The 24,174-nt window shown below is 43.1% G+C and overlaps 1 protein-coding gene across 1 annotated transcript in view; it reads right to left on the minus strand.

Annotated features, from left to right (window-relative positions):
* Nucleotides 1-2,836: 2,836 nt before the first annotated feature.
* Prkar2b (protein kinase cAMP-dependent type II regulatory subunit beta) overlaps nucleotides 2,837-24,174 on the minus strand; it is a 108,886-nt gene continuing 87,548 nt past the window's right edge. The window contains exons 5-11 of the mRNA XM_005076238.4: nucleotides 20,021-20,127; nucleotides 17,231-17,384; nucleotides 12,782-12,883; nucleotides 10,076-10,150; nucleotides 7,921-7,986; nucleotides 7,695-7,833; nucleotides 2,837-5,246 (exon numbers count right to left, since the gene is read on the minus strand). Coding sequence (XP_005076295.1) covers nucleotides 5,113-5,246; nucleotides 7,695-7,833; nucleotides 7,921-7,986; nucleotides 10,076-10,150; nucleotides 12,782-12,883; nucleotides 17,231-17,384; nucleotides 20,021-20,127 — 777 coding nt within the window. The 3' untranslated portion in view covers nucleotides 2,837-5,112. The remainder of the gene's footprint in view (nucleotides 5,247-7,694; nucleotides 7,834-7,920; nucleotides 7,987-10,075; nucleotides 10,151-12,781; nucleotides 12,884-17,230; nucleotides 17,385-20,020; nucleotides 20,128-24,174) is intronic.

Here is a 24,174-nt window from a genome sequence, read left to right on the forward strand (position 1 = left end):
ATTTCAGATAAGATACTCAGCTTCCAACTGTGTTAAATATTGTTTTTGTGTCCTTCACCATATTAATCATGCAAACAGAATATGTATCTCATTATCACACCTCACCACCAAGTTATATAGATTATCATAATGCACTATAGTTTTGAAGTGTTGGAAATATTCTATTGGCACTTTAAAGAATAGAGAGAAGAATATTCTTATAATGGCCACCTATCTGAAAATAATTAAGATGTGACACCCCTAAAATTGTAATGGAGAAGAGTGCTTGCCTATAGTCCCACCTGCTGGAGAGGGTGAGGTGGGAAGATGGCATGAGCGCCAACATGCAAAGAACAGTCTGGCGAGCATAGAACAGCACGGGAGACTGACTGGGGTGAGGAGGACAACAGTTATCTGTTCACATTTCAAGAATATAGTCATGTAGAGGAAGGTACGCTTGTACTGAAGGCGGCCTAAAGGAGGCAGGTACGTTCCCCTGCATTTAGCTGTGTAGTTGATTCTCTGTGGACCAGTAAGACATAAGCTGGGATCCAGCTAGCACAGAAAAGGGAGATGAACAGTTAGAAGTAACTTCAATATTTGACTGAATTTCTCAAATGTTCTTTTAAAGCCTTTTCACATTAAATGTAAAATGTTGTAGGCTCGGAATGAAGCTAAGTGGCAGAGTGTTTGCCTGGGTTAGGTCCCTAACACTTCACAAAGAAAAGGAAGGCCAGGCAGGGTAGAGAAAGCCCATAACCCAGCCACTCACAAGGCTGAGGCAGGAGGATCTTAAGTTCAAGGCCACCTGAGACTTCATAGCAGGACCAAGTCTGTAGAAGCCAAAATTAAGAAACAGATAACCCGAAGGTTGTATGAGGATAGCTGCAGCCAAGGCAGGATCGAGAACTTACCAGCTGGACATGCAAATGCTCTCAAGTGTCCAGAGTGTGTTCCGTGTGTGTGTGTGTGTGTGTGTGTGTGTGTGTGTGCGCGCGCGCGTGCGTGTGTGTGTGTGTGTGTGTGTGTGTGTGCACGTACGTACTCTTGCGCCTGGCTAATGGCTGTGGTCCTAGGGTTTAAATTCAGGCCATCTCACCAGCACACATTAAGCCCACCACACTTTCATCCCTACCCCATTTAATAGAGCACTTTCAAATATTTTCCCTCTAGTCCTTTATTTTTTTAAACATTTTATTTATTATATAGGCATGTCTGCCTGCACACCAGAAGAGGGCACCAGAGCTCATTATAGATGGTGGCTGGGAATTGAACTCAGGACCTTTGGAAGAGCATCTGGTGCTCTTAACCTCTGAGCCATCTCTCCAGCCCCTCTACTCCTTCGTAAGTCAATGGATGAACCCACAAACTACACTTGGGAGGCTCATAGGGAAGACTGGGCTCTAGAGAGGCACCTGTGTCCCATTCACCATGGGTTCTTCTACTGGCTGCACTCCCAGCTCCTCTACTAAAGCAAGGCTGATGGACTAATGGAGGGCATGACCAAGGCTCATCCTGTTAACTTGTTTAACTTTTCCTGGTACACAGGGGGCAGAGGTCATTCCCCTTGTTTTTAGTTAAGAGTAAAAAGTGAACTAACATGCTACTATGAAACAATTATAAGTGGTGCTAACAAAATGTGTGTAAATACATGTACACCTGTGTGTACATGCCATATGTACCTATCTACCACTTTGTAGTGTCATGGTTATGTTTAGGAAAATGGCAAGATTCAGGCTATGTTAAATCAAAATCTGAGGAAACCACATGCTCAAGTAGGTGGCACTTCATTTTGTTTTTTAAAGATTCACTGATATGTATACATGAAGACCAGAAGAGGGCTCCAAATCTCTTCACAGGTGGTTGAGAGCCACCATGTGGGTGCTGGGAATTGAACTCAGGACCTCTGGAAGAGCAGTCAGTGCTTTTAACCTCTTCACTGTCTCTCCAGTCGGACACTTCATTTTAATATCAGTGATAAATCCTACCTCACCATACCCAGATGACAGACGCCTAGTAAAGACTTCTAGGGATTTTTAGGTTTGCTAACTTAATGATGTGCAAAAGATAAAGACCACATTTGTTATTAAAAGATTTTACTCTCAGAATTTACTCCATGTGATATTAGACTCGGTTTTTACCTGATACTGAGTTACAGGCAAGAGTTTGACAAGAAAGGAAGAAATCTCGGTTCTTCATGAGACATCTTAGTAAAGATGAATTCTCCTTGGTATATGGAAACTGGACAGAGATAATCTTGTGTTCTTCCAAAAATAAGTAGTACATTTGTTTACATTTTCTCAACTCCTGAGTTAAAATGATAAGATTTGTTTATTTTAGCCCCACCCACTACAGAGTTTCTCTGTGCAGCTCTGGCTGTCCTGGAACTTACTCTATAGACCAGGCTATCCTTGAATTCAGAGATCTGCCTGCCTCTGCCTTCCAAGCGCTGGGATTAAAGGCACGCACCACCACTGCCTGGTAATATATTTTTTTTAATATTTGTGAATACAACTATATTTTTCATTGTTTAGCCAGTTTTGCTGCCTGTGAAATTACTCTGGATCAGGTAAATTACTACGTTAAGCCATGTAAAATAACCCATATATATTTATCCAACTTCTACTGCAGGTAGTATGTATTATAGGTGCTAAGCCCTAATTCATACTGAGAAGCAAAAAACACAATACTGTTCTAACCTTATTTAAAACTAAGTGAAGAGTCTTGTTTTCCAGGACAGACTTCTGTATCCTAGCCACAGGTGACTTAAGAGGTGTGGTCTTTGAATGGAAATTTCATCAAAGAATTCCCAAATACTAAGATTTCTCGTTAGTGATTGAATAATGACATTCACAAGTCAAACTTGAGCTGTTTTAATTAGAAAGTTTTACACATATATTCCTGTTAGTCATTTATTTGGTTATTCTAAATAGCCAAAATAATGTGCAACATACCACAATAGTTAAAAATTTAACCAGTAGTTAAAAATCTTACAGAGACCTACATTCATGCAAAACCATACTTTCATATACTATGGGCTTTTAACTTCCATGGACCATATCTCATGATTTTTGTTACACTAGACAATCCATAATAAAGAAACAATGCTTAAAATATTTATTATAAAAGTGTGCTTTATTATAAGCAATTTTAAATATAACCAACAATACTGAAAATAACTGGCGTTTTTAGCCTTGGGTGGAGTTCTTTATTCAGCAGGCATTTGCTGTTCCATGACCCTTAGCAATCAGCTTCCTCAATGCAGCAAGAGAACTTGGAAAAGTGAACCAAGGACACAGAATGAGGAACCAGGGACTTGGGAGGCTTTTTTCTTTTTCTGTTTTTGGAATTTTTCCTTGTTTCATGTAGAGAGAGCTCTTTCTCGTACAGAGTTTTCAAAAATAGTATTTTAAGACACAACTAAAGCTATAGTTTAAATACTTTAACTTGCCTATACATTATCCAATTAGCACCCCAGCCATGTTTTCGTGTGCAAGCAGGACTATAAACATCCCCTTATGAGGTCACAACAACCATTCACATATAGAGACACCACTGTTTCTTAGAACATGTTTCCCAAAATGAAATTTTCCATTTAAAGGTGAATAACTGGTGAGAATTAGTGTCCCTACATTTGGTCATGGGGCTCTGAAAGTCATGTAAAAGTATATTACTTTGGTTGTATATAACAATTCATTATACCTGGCATAAAAATAAGCAAGTGATTAAAAAAGACCTAATAAAATTTTGTACTTTGTGTACTTTTAGCTCTGAATTGACTTTAAAAGTAAGGACAAAGCCTAATTATCATTAGTATAGACAGAAATTCCATTAATCATTATGTATGGCTTTGCTTACGTACAGACTCATTTCCACCACTGTAGTAGTGTTTCTGAGGGTTGACTGGCTGCTGATCGATGAGCTTGTGTTGGTGATGATGACATGAAGACACAAAAGTAAAGGAGAGGAAGGGAAGGGAAGGAGAAAGGAAAGAAACCATGGGCACAGGCGTGTACAGGGCTGCAGTATCCGCACCATGGTGACCAAAGCGGTACCCTGTGGGCATGTGGGTAGGAATCCCAAACGATTTCTCCTAGGAAAGTTTTCCTTTTTCTAAATAGAAGATTCAGAACTTTTAGCGGACAAAAAAAAAAGTCAGATTAAGTTTAAACAGCTTTTAAGACATCTTTGTCACATTAGATGTCAAAATGCAATTTATAAAGAATACAAGGGTTGCAAAATAAAAGGAAGCAGTCAAACTATGTATGTGATGATGTGAAATGTAATTATGGGCTTGGTGGTGGGGGCACATGCCTTTAATCCCCGTCACTCAAGAGGCAGAGACAGCCTAGTCTACAAGGTGAGTTCCAGGACAGCCAGGGCTGCATGGAGAAACCTTGTCTTGAGGAGGAAAAAAGAAAGAAAAACTCATTTATGATCTTTCATCTTAAAAGACTCTTTGCCCAATTATCATAATGACTAAGTTGCCAAGTCTCAAAAGCCACTCAATTATGTAGGCTACCCACTGACATTTGTCAAAGAAGTCAAAATGTACTTTATTGCAAAAATATAAAAAATTTTAAAATTGCATATGATGTTTCATGCCATTTCACCAATAGGCCAAGGCTAACACACAACTTATCAAGCCAGAAAAACTAGAAAATGAAATGACTGACATTTTACTGTATGGTGAATTATAAAAAGATTGTGATGCCATGCTAGATCGCATGAGTCACTACCAACCTCTCTCTTAAATGGGATAGTCACTAATTTGATATTTGAATAAACCAAACATAGATTGGCCTATGAGTACATCTTTTAATTGTCTTCTTAAACATGTATGCTTTCAATATACTTGAATAAAACTCTCAGTCAAATAATTTTATGGAATAGAAAGTCATTTTTATGAATGTTGATTTTTTAAATGAACTACCCATTAGAAAGTGATGTTAAAGCCTATTGACTATTAAATCACTACTGTTTACTGACACATTGTAAATGTTTTTTTGTTTAAAAAAGGACACCCTGAAGTCACAGACAGTGCTTGGCATCTACACAAACACATTCTCAGTGGACTAACCACTACTGCAGAACCGTTTCGCTTAACGCTCCTTTCTGCTCCATTCTTTTGCTTCATGCAGTGGGCTCGACAATATCCATGTTTGTTCCAAACAGTGCAACTAACTGTTCTTCATAGGTGGCGATGTTCCTTTTCATAATCTCCATGCAAGGTCCCAAAAGCCTTTCAAATGCTTGCACATCCATGGCTAAGAGAAAAGGAAAACACAAATGAAAAATTCAGACATTCCTACGCCATTTCTTTCTACTATGATAGTGCTGTTTTCATAAATTACCAATGCAAGAGAATTTTAGGTAGATATTATAAAAATATGAGGAAAAAAAAGGTAAAAATGTTCCACTTCAAAAAGGCAATGGGAGCTTCTCTGCTGATCGTCTGGGATGCTCTGACAGATGATGGACCTGTGATGAAGCTGGTGGGAGGTGCCTGATCCATGCTGAGGAAATGAGCATCTAACCTGGCACAGCCTCGGAGCTTTCAAAAATAAATGCGATTACCCCAAAGTGGTAAGGAGTGTTTCTTCCCCTGTTTTCACAGTGTACGATATCATGCTGAGAAGATTTTTACACATTTATACCACTGTCTACACAATTCAAAGTCGTGACTAACACAATGCTTTTTTCTGCATCAATATACGCATCACTGTGCTTGTCTGCCTCAAGCATTTTCTTTTGTGATTTTGGTTTTGAGACAGCCTGTGTAAATAGTTCACACTGACCTTGATCAAACTGGCCTTGAATTTATGATCCTCCCACTTCAGGTGCTGGCATTACACACAGTAGACACCACATCTGACTCTCATGAATTTTAGAACTTGAGTTTATAATATACTGCCTAACATACCGAATTCTATCTCTCAGATTTGCATAGGTATATAAAAAGGTAGAGTTTATAAGGCTTTATGGGACATTCTTACGTGGTATAGTAGGCACAATAGTAAAAAAATTGTATGTATTGAGTCATTAAATAAGCAAATGATGTAAATCTCAAAACAAGTAGCCAATAAATACATAAAAAATAGCCATCTGATAAACTCAGGTCACTACTACATTGAGACTTCCATCTCACCCCAGTCACAGCAGCAATCACCAAGAAACAGCAAAAGTCAGCAAGGCCTCTTGAAGAATGGAAGCCTTGTCCACCGTTGGTGGGACTATAGATTAGTGTAGCTGCTAGGAAATCAGTACATGTGTTCCCCATTAGAGACTAGACCTACCATTTTATCCAGCCTCTACCCTCCCAAGCAATGTCTGGGAGATTCAAAGGCAGCGCCTAAGAGAGATAATCACCTGCCTGTGTATACTGCAGCACTATTCCCAACAGCCAAGCTATGGACTCAGCCTAAGTATCCATCAAAAAATGGAAAAATAAAGTGCACACACACAATGCAGCGCTACTCAGCCACAAAGAAAAATAGATTGTAAACATTTGCAGAAAAATGAACAAAACTTGGAAACATGTTAAGTGAAGCAGACGCTGTACATTTTTCTGCAGGTGAAGGGGGAAAATCTAGATAAACATGAAAGTGGAGGGGGCTGTTTGGAGAGAAGCCTGCAACCAACAGGGAGAAGAGCGGGTGATGACGGTCAATGTGCAAAGCACATGCCACTAGCGGAGGCCTTAAACCTTCTCCACGTAATGCCCTAGTTCAAGAAGACTCCATTGCTAAGAGTCACCTCTGCACTCCTAGATACACATACAGATGGGACCCAAAGCTCATAAAACCAGTGAGTGATTAGATAATTTACCATGTACACATTTACCTAACAGAATGTCAAGATTTGATGTATTAATAACATTCCTATAGTGGAAAATTCTTTAAAAGCAGAAAACTCATGCAAATCAAACAAAAGGAATTACAGTGGTGTAAACCATGGGGAGACAGTGATGACATGGGTGTGTCTTGGCTTCTCCTATATGTTTGTATACTTCCTGTATTTCCCCAACTTCCTTTGAGGAGGATCTGTCTGACGTGCCTCCTCTTTCATCAAAGTAACAGTTTACTAGCACTGCACTTGTGAAAACCTTTTACAAAGAGAGTTTGTAAGGACTCTCCTGAGGAACCTTGTATATCTTAAAAATCACGGACACTAACCTATGGTTTTGTACTGTGAGGAATGTGGAGAGAATAATTATTGTTGAATCGATCTTTAAAAGTCATTTATGTTGCTATATTCTGAATGATGTTTTTCATTTCCTAAGTCAGTGATTTCTCAGACACAAAATCTCTGTAGATGCCAACTGAAAGTGGCATTTCTGTCATGCTCCCCAGGTAGAACAAAGCCATAACAAGCTGGGTAACAGAAATTGGTTATGCCCCACAGCTCCTGCAGACCTGAGCCCAGCCCGGGAAGTGGGTATGACTGCACTTTCCACTGCATTCCAACCTCCCAGCAGAGCTGAATAAAAACTTAACAACACCACTTTAGCCTTCTCTTTTGGGGAACACAACATATGGCACTTTCTTGACAAATTAAATGTAAAACTTTTAACTGGGAGTTCTTGTTACAATAATTAAAGTAAGTCCAAACCTTGGTCATATTTTGTGAGGGCTTCAGCACTTGTGATCCCAATAAAATGTCCCATATGATCTGAGTGCCTGGAGTGCAGACATAACCATGCATTGTGACCCTACCTAAACATTTCACAGTCCCAATGGCATGTGCAGACGCTGCTCTTGGTTTGTTGGTGACCAGGGCAAGCTCTCCAAAGTACTGTCCCCGAAAACACCGAGCGATTTCCACAGCACCATTCTCTTCCACTTCTGATTTACCCTGAGAAGGTGAGTGAGATGAGTTACATTTAAAAATCCATCCTTTTCCTTGGTAATATGAGGAATTTTAGGACCGATAAATGTTTACCTTTCTTTTCATAGTAATTTTCACTTCTCCAGATTCTACAATGAAAAAAGAGTCTGCCAAATCTCCCTATTAAAAGAAAACAAAAAATCATAGTGAAGGTGAAAATTCCATAGCAACACTGAAATTGTGCCCTCGAAGCCAGCTTACAGATTCCAGTTTGTAAGTAAAGTCACATTGAAGAGACTGTTTCATCTTCTACACTCAGAGGTTACGACTGATAATTGTGTAGTAGCATTTTTATTTGTAAAAACATTTGAAATACACACTCTGTTCCTGAAACTACCCAGGACTAGGAATATTCCCCTAATGTTGTGTTGAGCCGTGAACACAGAAAGGGCAGCGTGGCTGTGTGACCCAGCAGCACCTTCCGTCAACAGGCTACGTCAGTCAGTCACTCTGTGCTCCTTGGAAAGCAGCAGCAGGCACCCTGTGTCCACCTAAAGTAACCGCATTAGCACAGCAATTTGCCGGAAGACCCGGAGCATTCAGAAGCAATGGCTGCTGCTGGCGCTGGGATTTCCACAGCCAGTGCCCTTCCGGGCTCTCAAGACTGCTGGAACTGAGAAGTCAGGTGCCATGTCTAACCAGAAACACAGCACTTCTAACGCTCCTCCCCAAACATGCTGTGGAAGATTTCATTCACCGGTGAACGTCCTTCTGGTAAATCCAGAGAAACACCAACATTTGAAAACCTCTTGGGTTGAATGGAAGACAACATGAGACGGTATCACAACAAACACACTCAAGTGCCGGACTTTTACTTTTATCTCTAGGACCGCAAACAAAACCACAGATCACATCACAAAAATAAATGTTAGGCCTAGATTTCTAAAATAATGCTCAAAACAGTATGCAATGGTATCCTTAACAAAACTCAGCTATTTATTTGCTAGGGAATGAAGCTAGGGTATCTTTAATGCAAATATAGCTAATTACGTGCTTATTGCTAGGGGATGACTCAAAGCCCCGCATATGCACACAACGCAGTCTACTCTAAGCTGCTCCGCGAGGCCCCTTCTTTCGCGCTCATGTCAAGTTTTTATGAGACCGTCACACTAAAATCTTGAGTTCTATGGCTCCTGGTAGGCGTGCCAGCTGTTGGGGGAATGTGCTACAAACATTTGTAGAACTCCAGTGAAACCCAAGTCCAGCCTGTGGGCTGTGCCGATGTCACTTTTCTAGTTTTGATACAAGATGGACTCAGAGAAACTGAGAGTCTATGCAAACTCCCAATACTTTTTGTAATCTGTCTGTCAGAACATGAACTTACAAAGAAGCACGTGAGAGCCCAGAGCTATAGTTCAGTGGTGGCGTAAATGCTTAGCATGTATGATAAGATGCTTGGTTCAGCCAACAATAAACTTCCAAACCAATATAAGCATCTGAAAAGTATGCCAGACTTTGCTATTTCCCACTTAACACTCTAATTTGATTACACTGTGTGTGTACATGAGCGGTGTAGGTAGGGACAGACAGATACTTATTTGCCTTCTAAACAGTGGTCTTTTCTTCAAACAGCCCTTGAATCTTATTTCACATGTAAAGGAAGAGATGATAATACAAACAGAATAATACAGTAGACTTGTGATAAAAAAACACAGAGAATGTTAGAAATCCCCTCAAGTGGTGTGCATGTTTCACAGTCTGTGAACCTGCTTTCTAGGCGCCCTCTGGCTGACTTGGGCACTGGGATGTTGGAAAAGCCTGAGGTTAGAGACTTCACTTGGAGTTAGTGCACTGTGAGCTCTTCTCAGTGAATTATCTGGAAGTGGCCTCAGGAGGTCTCAAGAACTGATCATGCAGAATTCCTTTTCATCTCCCAATGGATCTGGGTTCTTAGTAACTTCATGGGAGAGCCACCACTTTCCCCCTTTATATAAGACCTCTTCTTCCTCCTGTACATGTGAATTTCATGTTACAAATTGTAAAACTACTCAGAAAGTCAGATAATTGTTTAATGCATATTCATTAGGGGTAAATTGTACAAACAAAAACATCCAAATTACTTACAGGCTGTAAACGCATTTTTAGTAAATTGTTTGGGAGAAATAATATTCATTTAATCCAGCATTGCATACTAACTATTAAACAGGTTTAACAGGACCTCTAAGACGCTCTAGACTGTAACCCTAAACTGACTAACACGGTATCGCACCTGAGCAATGATCTGCTCTCCATCATTGTAAACTTTGGTGCCAATCACATCCACCACCTTCAGGCGTTCAGAGACCTACAAAGAAAACAAGTATTAGAAAGAAGCAGACCACAGTGGCTGATCGTGGTTGGCAACTTGACTATATCTGGAATTAACGGAAGCCCAAGTGACTGAGTACACCCGGGAGGGATTTTCCTTCATCAAGTCATGTGAAGTGGGGAGACACAGCTTTAAGCTGGGCCACACCGTCTGCTGCAGTCTATACAAAGGACCTGGACGAGGGCAGCTCCCCCAGTTTCCCAGGAAGTCCATTCCTTCCCTGGCAGTTAGAGCCTACTTCTTCTGGATTCTGTTTGAAGTCCAGATGAGACACCCCGCCTCATGGACAGAACAACTACTGGATTCTTAGATTATCCATCCATAGACAGCCACTGTTGGATTAGCGGTACCACAGCCTGTAAGTCATTCTAACAAAACCCCATATACACATATATGTGATATATATTACATATTCACCATAGGAACATATATAATATGTTATATATCACCATATATTATATAAATTCTCTCTTCCCTGAGTAATACAATTAGGTAATCTTATACCTATTTTACACATTTAAAAGGAGTAACCTATACTGCTAAATAAACTGACCAGTGTTTGCTTCTGTGGTTGTTACATTAACTGCTAGAATTCTGAAATAGAAAAATGTGTATTTCTAGTTTTTCATAAAATACCAGAAGACTCGGAAGCTCCCGGCCCAAACTCCAGAATGGTAGCAGTAATGCCGCTGCGGGATGGCAGAGCTCCCTCCAGGGAGCACGCACTCTTCAGTTTGCCAAAGGCCCTTACTGGGTTGCCTCAATCTGGCTGGATTGCCTCCCTGACACGTTCTATTTGAGGATGGGAGCTGCGGGAGAAAAACCAACTGCCTGTGCATTCCACAATGTGGTCAAGGTTCTCCAGGCATACACCTGCAACCCTAAAGAGACACTGCTGCTGACGTGCGCCATTTTATGCCACCTTAAGTACGTCTACTTTTCTATAACCACTTTCAGGAGAGTTCAAATATGAGGCTTTATAAAATGTCCAGAAAAAACACTTAGCAATGAATTTATGGCAAAGCTGAATCCTTAAGGTAACATTTCTTTCACAGGTGTCTGCCCTGAGAGATAAGAAACAATGGATCTCATTGAGAAGACTCTGGGGCAGACATGGGCTTGTGCAGGAGGCCGCTCGAGGTAGACAGCTGTTGGTGCAACAGCAAGAAGCTATTGTCTGTGGCAGGATGTCTGTGGAGCAGTCAGAAATGTTGTCAGAGAGGTACAGATGGCAGGGTGTGTGTGTGTGTGTGTGTGTGTGTGTGTGTGTGTGTGTGTGTGTGTGTGTAGGGGGCAGGGTCCTCAGCAGCAGCCTTCAAAGTTATCCCGTCCTGGGAGGGTTCAGCACAGCAGGCTGGGATGGTCTGTGGCTCACGGGATGCTGTAGGTGGTGATGTAAGTCATACAAGCAGAAGGTGACACTGGTGACGGCAATGGAGGATGCCTGGGTGTCGCAGCTGCTCTGAAGACAGGGTGGAGGAGGCTGCCACCGAATTGGCCACTGGTGGGGAGAAAGCTGAGTGTCTGCCCTGAGACAACAGAATGACAGAGACAGTGCCTTCCAAATGAAGAGCAGTACAGTAACTCCAGTGAGTGACACCCATAGGTTTCCAGCTGGTGTAGGCAGGCTGAGGAAATGTGACTGGCGTAGAGAGTCACCGGGGGCAAGCTTTGGGCTCTCAGAAGACTAGGCTATTCCCTGTGTTCATTCTGCCTCCTATTTGTGGATCAAGACTAAGTTCTCAGCTGTTCTGCTGCCTTTTCTCCGCTATCATGGCCTCTGAAACCGAGGGCCCAAGTTACTAAATGCTTTCTTTTATAAGTTGCCTGGTCAGGCTGTCTTATCACAAAGACAGAAAAGTAACTGAGATAAAGAGCAAAGAGGAGGGTTTGGGGCATCTGGTCCAGGTAAGGATGTGCACAGGGTATCTGACAGAAGAGCTGAATAAGTACAGTGATGGCAACTTTAGGAGCTATTGGTGTGTAGACAGCTCATGGATTTGAAATGTGTGTGGTTGATATTTCAAATGCTCATATACCAAGTGTGGCTATGCTGAGAAGAAACTAAGACTGAGGAATGCAAACTTCAGCAGCAGGGAGGAATGGGAACAAGCAATAGCGATGGCCTGGGGGCGGGGCAGGGCGTGAGGGGCGGGGCGGTGAGGGGCGGGACAGGGCAGGGTGGGGAGGGCTTCCGTGCTCAGGTCGCTCCTCCATGGAAAGGGATAACCTGTAGTTAGTTCTTCACTATGTTTTGATTTCTTGTCTGCTGTCAAATAAATGGCACCTGCAAATTTGCTATAGAGTCCAGATCTTATTTTCAAATAACCAGAATTAAAGGTACTTATAGCTAGTAAAAGAAATAGCAATAAAACCTAGTGTCACGGTCCGTTCTTTTCATAAAAAATATGAATAGACTTTAAAAATCACTGTTAGCACTGTCGTTGTTACAGTGAGGAGTACTACAGTGCATGCCGTGTGTGGTGGTCAGGGTACACCATTGCACCCTTATGTGGGACCTGCGGCTCCCTGCACGCTGGCCTATCTTGTCAGCGGGGCCACTTAGCAGAATGCCAGACAAAGCAGCAGAACACAAACACAGCTCACCTCCAGGGACTTGAGGAACGGCAGGGACTCGATAAAGCTCTCATACATCTTCCTCTTTTTGGCATTGTTTTTCACAATTATTCTCCTGAAGGTTACCCTGTCCTAAAGAGAGAGCAGCAAATACAAAGGCAGTTAAGATCCGAACAAATAGTTTCATTTCCTTCAAGGTATACACAGTAGTTGAAGACTTTAAAATAAAAGATTAAAGCATGATTATACTGTCACCTAATTTCTTTGGGCACAAAACTTACCATATAAATCTTCTTTTCTTTATTTTCTTAGAAAAAGAAGCATTCAACTGGGTGGTGGTAGCACAAATCTTTAACCCCAGCATCGAGGAGGCAGAAGCAGGTGGATCTGTGGGTTCAAGGCCAGCGTGGTTGACAGAGCGAGTTCCAGGACAGCCAGGGCTACACAAAGAAACACTGTCTCAAAAAGAAAAAAAGAAGGAAAAAGAAAAAGAAAAGAAAAGAGACAGACATAGAGAGGAAGGGAGGGAGGGAGGGAGGGCAGGAAGGAAGGAAGGAAGGCGTATTCGTTTGATCAGTGGTTCTGAACCTGTGGGTAGTGACCCCTTTGGGGGTTGAATGACCCTTGCACATGGGTCACATATCAGATATTTACATTATGACTCATAACAGTAGAAAAATTAGTTATGAAGTAGCTACAAAAATAACTTTATCATTGGGGTTCACCACAACATGAGGAACTGTATCCCAGGCTCGCAGTGTTAGGGTGGCTGAGAACCACTGCTGTGTCCCAGGCTCGCAGTGTTAGGGCCACTGAGAACCACTGCTTTAGACATACAGATTTTGACCAGCACATTGGGCTCTATGCCCACAAGGAGGCACTGTCACATTATAAAAAAATTATACCAATACCATTCCCTCACTGTAGATGGCAGGGTTGCAAAATCAATTAAGTACACATGACCAGACCTGAGTTTTATAAAAAGTAAAACAGGACAGACAGTCTTGGAGTACATTCTTTAAGTCAGTCACAGACACAATTTAATGTGATATTCCTGAACTATGCATACACTGAAGTAAAAACTACAAGAAACACTAGTTGAAAAGAGGTCATCCATAAAGAATTGACAATGTAAGCATTCTTAAAATACAGATTTAAGCCGAATGGTGTTGCACACCTTTAATCGCAGCAGTTGGGAGGCAGAGGCAGGTGGATCTCTGAGTTTGAAGCTAGCTTGGCCCACAGAGTGAGTTCCAGGACAGCTAGGGCTACACAGAAAAACTCCACAAAAACCACCACCACAACAAAAATATATACTTATTAGGTTATCTTTCATACCCACATATTATCAGAATTTTCTTTTTGAAAATGAAGGTACAGAGAAATTATATTCTTGACTGGGTCTTAGCCCAGACTTCATCATGTTTACAATCTAAATTCATTCATGTTTATATGATCTCCAAAAGGCAGAACTTAATTTAGAAATGTTTACACATAACAGTTCAAAAAGCTATTTTCCCCCCAAAAAAATTTATGTCGCAAAAATTCTCATAAAATGCTTTTATTCTTAAGTAAATAGTCCCACAACCTCTGGCCCTAAGCACCAACAGTGCTTGTGGTTTTAGCCTCCAAAACAGCGAGATGTGAGTGCTTGCACCACCTGTGGTGGCTTGTGGTAACAGCCAGACAGAATTGAGACACGGGGAGATTAAACATCCTGTTTCCCAAGTTAGGTTATTACTGTTTTGATGCCAGCTGTGCTCTGGATTGTACTAATGTCTTAAAAAGTGAGGATCTGAGCCAGCAAGACGGCTCACCAGATAAAGGCACCAGCTGCCAAGCCTAATGACCTGAGTTCAGTTACCAGGACACAAGTGACCGCCACACATGTCCATTAACACACAAGATAAAAAGTAAATGCATGCTGGACAGTGGTGGCACACTGTCCCAGCACTCAGGAGGCAGAGGCAGGTGGATCTCTGTGAGTTTGAGACCAGCCTGGTCTACAAGAGCGAGTTCCAGGACAGCATCCAAAGTCATAGAGAAACCCTGTCTCATACAAAACAAAACAAACAAACAAAAACCCAAAACCCAAAACAACAACAACAACAAAAAACAAAACCAAAAGAAAAAGCACATGTCATAACAGTCTATTTTATGAGTTAACTCACAAAAATATTAAGCTCTTTTGAAGCTTGGCTGTACATCAAAATTTGCTGAGGTAATTTCTAAAACCAAAGACTTTGAGTGACTCAAAATCTCTACATAATTTACATCGATAAAAGTGTACCATGTGATTATCATGTATAGTCAGGTTTGGGAAGTAGGTACATTTCATGGACTTTTTTTTTGTTTTCATTAAAACAGAGAAGGCCTGAAATAGTTTAGCCATTTAGAAATAAATCATGAATTTTATCTCTCAGGAGGAACTATTAATGGCCTACCATTTCCCACCCACTGTGACCCGACAAATTCAGGAGGCCCAGTTTCCAATGCGTCCCTGCCAGCTGCATGCCAAGAACATGGGATATGCTGCTTTTGTGTTTGCAACAAAGTCAATCAGTACTGCCTGCAGTGAAATGTGACACCAGGCAGTGTGGACACCTCCTGGACTAGCACAGGTAGTGTGGACACCTGGAGCTGACTGACTGACAGACACAGGCAGTGAGGACATCTGGGAGCTGACTGACTAGGCATATCAGCTCACCCTAGACCCACAGAACTGCAAGCTGAACAACTCCAGGGTGGTAAGTGCATCCCAGGGGAGCCTTCTAGAATCAGTGGTTCGGTTCTGCACACGTGAAAAGAGCCCCTGCCCCTTCTCAAGCCCCTCAGCCAATGTGTCTATGAACCACTCTTTACAGAATTTCTACCATTAAGACATTTACGTAAGGATACAGACTGAGGATCTGTTGTCTTGAGGTGAGTGGTATTTCAGATTTTAGATACAACCACATCCATACTCACTCTGCCCAGATATTGAAAACTCCTGACAAAATAGTTTGGGAGCATGTCTCAAGCGTAAAGATTAAATCCATAGTTCATGTGTATCTCATATGCATGGTTGGAAGGTAATCTATAAGTACTCGTAATGGGCTTGCATTTTGACTGACCTGTAACATGTATGGGATTCTACACTTGTAGGATGAGGTTGGCACTCAAAAAGTTCTGGATTAGGGACATCTCAAAGTTCCCAGGAGGATGATTGCTTTTGTGTAGGATGGAGGCAAGATTTTTTCTTTAGTATCTCAAATGAAAAGTACAGGTACAGACACTTTGACTCCACATGGCTGCTCTGGGGTGCAAACACATTACCAATCAATCATCAAGTGAACTGTTTTAGGGCTGTTTCAAATGGCAGCAACATGGGCATCGGATGGAAGGCTCCCGAGAGTACGGGTGTGCTGGCGCCTCTTCAGAGCCTTCGGGGCAGGAGGCAGAGTTGGTGGAAGGGGCCCAGCGTGTGTGCTCCTAACGAGTCTCCAGTTGAGACTTTCGGTTGTTCACGCTGAAAACCACTAATTTACCTGACTATTGTGGTGACAGTCTGTTTATAATCTAACAAACAAACCTTGCCTGAAGATCACAGTGCAAAGCTAACCACACTAGTCAGCCATACAGGCCAGGCCGTGGTGGCACACACCTTCAATCCCAGCAGCCACACTAGTCAGCCACAGAGGCTGGGCGGTGGTGTGTGCCTTTAATATCAGCACTAGAGCGGAATAAAAGACAGGAGGAGACAGGAGCCAGTCTGCAGTCACGTTGAGGACAGGATCACCCTTTTCGTCTGAGCCCTGGTAGAGGTAAGAACTCTCTAGTGGCTGGCTGCTTTACTTTTCTGATCTTCAGCTTGAACCCCAATATCTGTCTCTGTGTTTTTATTACTCGTGCTACACTCCACCTTTGAGAAAAGGTCTCTTACTGAACCTCAAGTTCACTGACTTGGCTAGACTGGCTAGCCACCGAGCTTCAGGGATGATTTTCTCCATGTCCCCTCTGTGTGCAGTTAGGGGCACAAGCCACTGTGCCGACTTTTTCATGGGCTCTGGGACTCTGAACTCAGATCCTCTTTCTTGAGCAGCAGGCACCTTGCTGACTGCGCCATCTCTCTGGCTGCGGTGGTTCACTCTTTTTAAGTGTGGGTAAGAGAGGAACAGTTTGGGTCTGATGCCATTCTAAGGGCTAGCACATTCAAGATCCCGACTCGGGGAGAGACTGGACATAAATCTTTGTGTCCACCGGTGTAGCATCTAGCAGATGGTCAATAAATGCCAATGACTCGTAGTCATAAGTCATCTACTGATTAAAAGTTAATACAGCTTCAGGGTATCCGCCCGCCTTATCTACTGTCATGATAATTTGCAAAAAAGGAAAGGAAGGAAGGAAGGAAGAAGGACAGACAGACAGAAAGAAAGAAAGAAAGAAGGAAGGAAAGAAAGAAAGAAAGGAAGATTTAGATCAAGCAAACATTTTACTTACCAAACCCCACAGAGCGCCAGGAGAGGTAGCGGTGATTGTAGCTGCTCTGGGTGTATTGTACATTAAGGCCAGTTCTCCAAAACTCCCACGATTATCATAGTTACCAACACATCTTCCAACACCATCGCATTTCACATAAATATCAAATGTACCTCTGTTGGACATATACAAATTCATAAGAAACAGAGGCAAAGAGAGTCAGGTAACATTTCATCACAATGAGACGCTGATGCAGAGAAGAATCCGGTACACTCTGATTTGCTGTTGCCTGCTGTACCCACCGATAAGAGCAAGTTATACTGCTTTTGGGATTAGAAAAAAATGGCTACCTTTTAAAAGAATATAGATCTAACAATTTGCTGACAAGTCTTTTATAAACTATAGTGGGAACTGTACCCCAGATAGCTGCCAGCGTTTGCAAAAAAAAAAAAGTCTTATTAGAAAACAAACAAACTTTTTCTTTATTTGTTATACACAGTTGGTTTGAGTTACAAGCAGAATGGGATTCTTAACATGCCCTCCTTGACCCTTACTTTAGGCCAACCCCAAACTGCAACTAAGAAGTGGCGAGCCTTCTTCACACCAAGCCCCTGGCTGGCCCTCATGCAGGGTCCCCACACCGGACAGACTCCGCGTGCAGGTCCCCGTGCTCAGGGGCAGCCCTACACGCACCGCGGGCCTTCTGCACCGGACCGCCTCCCCACACACTATACTTGGACAGAAAGCACGGTATGAGGCTGGCACACCTGTGAGGCAGGCAAGGGACGCTCTTTATATCCTGTTGGCTAAGCCCTAGAAAAAAGATGTGGCAGTGGCAAGGAGGGGGCAGCTTTTAAGCATTAGGAAAGGGTCATCAAGTAGCAAAGAAAAACTATGTTACTATGGGAGAAAACTGTCTTTAATATAGTTCATGGACAGGATGATGCCCACGAGGATACATCCTAGAACTTGTCCCATGGATAATACTTTTCAAACTATTATTTTTAAATCTGCCATTTATTCCCCTTGTATTTTTGTCACTGACAGTCTTTTCGGGATTTACCATTCTGAATAGGATAAAATGAATAACACGCTACCAGCCCAGCCCAGCCCAGCCGGGGGCCATCAGTGGAAGTCTGTTAGACAGACGGGCTGCTGTTCACACAGATTCCCTTCCTGACCTCGTGAGGCTTCAGGCAGTGCAGGCCAGAGCAATGAGCATGAACAGAAGTGGGTGGCAGAGGACCTGGCTCTCGGGGTGACCTCAGTCAAGCCCCGTCACTTCTGGGAGCCAGAGTTTCATCTGCCAGCCGGTAATTAGGATCTAACCGAAAGAGAATATACAGTGCTCGAGTGCAAAGCAGGCTTTAGAGTTAAAACTATCTCCTGAATGGAAGATCAATGCTGGACCAAACCTACACTTCTTACCTACAATTCAGTGAAAAAACTTAAGCGTGTTTATAAGCTGTTTTGTTGGTGAAAGCTGTTTCAACACCAGAATTGTGACTCTGCCTGACACCAGGAAACACATCCTGGTTTAGCTCTCTCCCTAACCCTGGCTAGAGCTGCAGCAATAGGCTACTCAGGCACCAGGACAGGGACAGAGAAATGAGCAAACCCAGGGACTGAAAGGCATACACAGCTCATGTATGAAAGAAAACAGGGCCAAGGTTAGGAAAGGGGTCCCAAGGGGACAGAATGGGTCTAATTATCAGCTAAACACAGTTCTATCCAGTGGAGCAAAACTCTATCAGATGGACACAAAACCCGCCAGCTTAGGGACAGGGACTGCCTCGTGAACTCTGCTCCACTCTACAAGGTGAAGAAATACCCTGCCCAGCATAAGCTAAAGTATGGTTTGAGGTTCATTTGTTCATCGTGCAGGCCATACTGTTCTCCAATAAAGTAAAACACAGTTTAAGATTTAAGAATTGACAATTTGATTGTCAATACAAATAGGTGCATATACTTTCTGTTTAATAAAATATTTTCTATGAGTTCAAGGCCAGCATGGTCTACATAGCAAGTACCAGGCCTGCCAGGGGCTGCATAGTGAAACCTTGTCTCACCCTCCCTCACCCCCCCCAAGAAATCCAAAAACAAAACAAAACAAAAAACCTGAAACATTTTAAAGCACCAGTGAAATACTACACAATGTCTGTAAGGAGGCATGAGCTGCTCACTCTCCTAACTAAAGGATGCTAAAACAGCAGAAAAAAAATGGCTTCCTCCTTCCCTTACACCTTCTGGAGTACCTGAGTTCTTTCATAGTTAATAAAACCTTTTTAAAAACAGCAGTGCCAAGTGAGCTAGCTACACCACACTTAGACACTTCATGCCATATCTTTTGTTGTTGTTGTTTGGTTTTTCGAGACAGGGCTTCTCTGTGTGACAGCTCTGGCTGTCCTGGAATTCTCTCTGTAGAACAGGCTGTCCTCAGACTCACAGGGATCCTCCTGCCTCTGCTTCCCAAGGGCTGGGATTAAGCGTGCACCACACTGCCCGGCATCCATGTCGTACCTTCTTCCTGTTCTCACTGTAATAGGCATCTACTACATGGCAATATTACTTTCTACCTGCCAAATGGGAGTTAGCAAATCAAGGCACACTAGTGATTAAGACTCAACAATTCACTTCTATAAGCTCTGGCTTTGTTGTGTATATTCACGAGACATTTACAGTGCCCATTACAGAGTGGCAGAGTGCAGGGAAGCCACAGGCATCGGATTAACCTATTGGTTGTCACGGTGAATGCTGAGATTTTACATAATCGGTTTCTAAGCTTCAGTAGTAAGGCTGGATAAAACTTACCTATCAATGACGTAAAAGTTGTCACCATCATCACCTTGGTCAATTACATGCTCCCCTTCTTTGACCAATTTTTCAAACATGGCATCTAACACTTGAGACATCTGCTCCTATTTTTTAAAGAGATAAGATGTCTTTATGTGCATCTAGAACATAGTTCCTCAAGGAATCATAGAATCTTTGTTTTTGTGAAAGATTTCAAAGAAATCAGAATATCATTAACCATTGAGTTTTATCAGAAAAGTCAGACTACCGTATCCCTCACCACATACAAAGGAGATAATTACTCTCTCTCTCTCCCTCTCTCTCCCTCTCTCCCTCCCTTCCTCCCATCCCCTACCCTCCCCACCCCCCATCCCCATCTCTTTGGTTTTTTGAGACAGGGTTTCTCTGTGGAGCTGTGGAGCCTGTCCTGGACCTCACTATGTAGACCAGGCTGGTCTCAAACTCACAGAGATCTGTCTGCCTCTGCCTCCAGTGTTCTGGGATTAAAGATATGAGCCACCACCACTTGGCTTTTTTTTTTTGGTGATCATTTATTCTCATATTCAATATCTGGATAAAAGCAATGATATCAGTCTACTTTAGAGCATTTGTAACTATCACCACTTCACATGGAAAGAGAACTACCAAACCGCCCCCTACACATCTGGAGAAAAACCGAAAATTAGGGTGAGAAAGAGCTGTTTCAAACTTCCTTAAGCTGTCTGTTCTTAAAACTTCCTCTTACTTGTCACTAGAGTTAGTGTGGAGGTTCCCTGAAGACCTGGTGAAATTATATGCTGACTTCAGTTTTACAGTTTGTGTCAGTGCCCAAAGCGAAACAGAACAAAGTAGCGATCAGGAAGGCAGCTCTAGGTAAACAGCAGCAGCAAAAGACCATGGCGAATAGTCTACTACTGTCTTCTTTGTCATTCCATTTCTCTTCAAAACCATCTACATGTCCTAGGGAAGATCTTTCCAAACCATAAAATTGCATTTAATAGTCTGTGTGGGGGGCATTGAGCATGGCACAGGAAATTAAATTATGTGGTTGATCAGGGAGGAGCTAAAACGAAAAGATAAAAACAAGCTGAATGGCTTAAAGGCACACATGGGTCAGGTTCTGCCTTCCTACAAAATCCCTTTCCCCCAGACAAAATGCTTAGCAGCCAAGACTTGACTTAATTTTCCAGACAAGAGACCAGAGAGAAAGGGAGCAACCCAGAGAGAACTTGAATAGAGGACACACCAAATACTAGTGCCCAGAAGCAAGCCCTTCTCTCACTGGGCAGAGGACCCCTGATGTGATAGCTGAGCTCACAGGCTGACCTACTTCCTCAGGGCTCTCAATCAGCTTTGTGTTGACAGCCTGAACACAGCCACATACGTACATGTCCCAGAAGCAGAGGAGAGCTTTTAGGCAGTGCTGCCTGTCCACCCAGAGATGGCATGGGATTATACTATACTTGCAGGCATAAAAAAGAATCTTTGCAAAAATAGACAAAAGACTGAAAACATGACTGCCGTTTTTTTCCCTTTAAAATCAACCTCTTAAGCAGTTTTAGGTTGATGGGTGTAAGGAGACAATCTCATAAGCTTCACACCTGCTCAGCCTCCCCCACTGTTAATATCCCCTGCACAGTGGTACATTTCTTACAACGGATAAGCTCTCAGAGACTCACTGACCCAAAGTCTGCATTTACATTAACCTTTGTTCTTAGTATAGCTACGGCAAACAGCAAATGGCGCCAGATTGAACATTTTAACAAGATAAGAAAGAATAAAATCCAAACCACAAAGTCAACAAAGAAAGGAAAGAGTCCACAGAAAAGAGAAAAGGAAGAAATACAGAGCAAACTTTGCAGAACAGGAAGCTTTTCAGGCTGAAAGAGAGCATGAAGGAGTCCAGTTAAACCAATGAACAAAACCCAAACCTGGGTCTAGGGCCCGCAGGGCTTCAGGGGCAGCTGTGTCTTAAAATAACTTTGAAAAAGGATGCCCAGCTTCTCTAAAGATGAAGAGAAATGCAAAATAAGACTGAGATAAGCTCTCACATCTCTCACGTGTTCACTGAACCCACAGTATTGGGGTCACCATGAAGAAGAGACACCTCACTGTCTTCTACGAGAAGAATGGAAAGTACAAATGGAAAAAACACCACAGAAAGGAATCTGGTGCCGGACCGTGGTGACACACACCTTTAATCCCAGTAGGCAGATCTCTGAGTTGGAAGCCAGCCTGGTCTACAAAAGAGTTCCAGGACAGCCAGAGGTATACAGAGAAACCCTGTCTCAGAGAGAGAGAGGAGGGAGGAGAGAGGAAAGGAGGGGGGGAAGAGAGAGAGGGAGGGAGACAGAGAGAGAGAGAGAGAGAGAGGGAGGGAGGGAGGGGGAGGGAGGAAGGGAGGGACGAGAAAACCTGGCCACATTTAGTAAGATTTCAAATGCTCACCTCCGCCCTGACCACTCCCTCTCTAGGAAGTCCCTCTCTAGCCACCTGTGAGGTGACATATGCTGCAGCATTTTTCATGGTGTCGTTCTAACAAAACTGATGCTTCCCTATGGGTGCTGGCTAGATGCGTTATGCTATGTTCCAATATACTCAGCAACTGCGAAAGCACATGTGGGGATTTTCCTACATCCTCCTTTTAATGGAGTCACTGGCAGTGGCAGGATGCTCAGAAAGGGGCAAATAAAACACAAAAACTTGTCACTAGAGGAATAGGCTGGGGGAGGGGCATCCAGGGGAGAGAAAAGTCCCACCCAGGAACACACCGTCACACTGGTCAGGATCAGAGGCCAGCACGGGGACCACAGGGTTTCGTGGAGGTCTCAACACAGTGTGAAGACCTGCCCAAGATGAGAGCTGCACAGCATGCAGACATGGTTATTCTGTGCTCCGCGGCTGTGGGCCATGCTCCAGTGCACACTTCCTGAGCAGACGCTCCAGTGCACACTTCCTGAGCAGACGCTCCAGTGCACACTTCCTGAGCAGACGCTCCAGTGCACACTTCCTGAGCAGACGCTCCAGTGCACACTTCCTGAGCAGACGCTCCAGTGCACACTTCCTGAGCAGACGCTCCAGTGCACACTTCCTGAGCAGACGCTCCAGTGCACACTTCCTGAGCAGACGCTCCAGTGCACACTTCCTGAGCAGACGCTCCAGTGCACACTTCCTGAGCAGACGCTCCAGTGCACACTTCCTGAGCAGACGCTCCAGTGCACACTTCCTGAGCAGACGCTCCAGTGCACACTTCCTGAGCAGGGAGGGGAGTGCTTTTCAAACTGTGCTGACCTCAGGCTTCTTCAGGGGGGACTTCATTCTGAAAAGAGTCGATTTCAACTCATCCGCACGTTTTCGTCATCAGTCTTCACATTAGTCTTCACAGAGTAAAACTGCTGAGTTCCATCAAGCGCTTTTCTGTAGTGTCATCATCTACTCTCAATGGTTCTCCCCACTGATCTGCTCCTCGCTGACCCCCTCCCCGGACTGGTTGGCTCCTTTGTATCTCCTGGTCTTCCCTTCGCATTACCTCTCTCTTTTACCCCCTCTCCTTTAAGATGTATCCATCTCCCTTCCTGATTCCCCTTCGTACCCCTCCTCCATACATGGATTCTAGAAGTATCTGGCCTGGCTTCTATCACCTAACGTCATGATTCCCAGTTTTATCTCTTTTCCTGAAAATGCCAGGATTTAGTTCTTTACAACAGCTAGTAAGTGACAAAATTAAGGGAAATTGGAATGTTTGAACTAATATATAGAGATTTTCTTATTTTTTCAGAGGACTTATAGGTTCTTAGCAAACAGTGAGGGAGGCAGAGATTTCCCATATGCTCCTTGCCCCATCCATGGACAAGCCCCTCCCACCCTCCACAGCTGATTTAAATCAGGTGGTTTAAACTTCATCCTCAAAGTATATTTTAGCCGCCACACCAGAAAGCTCCATTTGCTGCTCTGAATCTACACAGGCACATCATTGCCACTCAGCCAAGTTTACCAGGACCATGACACAGCTACAGTTTACCACCCCAATAATTCTCTGAAACCACCAGGTATTCATTCTTCCTGTCGCGCAACTCGGGGTCACCACTGAGTTTATATCATTGACCCCATCATTTCCCATTATGAATGTCTTATACTAAGTGTTGAACATTACCAATTCATTTCGGATGTAA

This window comes from Mesocricetus auratus, unplaced genomic scaffold (genome assembly GCF_017639785.1).
Source record: "Mesocricetus auratus isolate SY011 unplaced genomic scaffold, BCM_Maur_2.0 Super-Scaffold_15014, whole genome shotgun sequence".
NCBI lineage: Eukaryota > Metazoa > Chordata > Mammalia > Rodentia > Cricetidae > Mesocricetus > Mesocricetus auratus.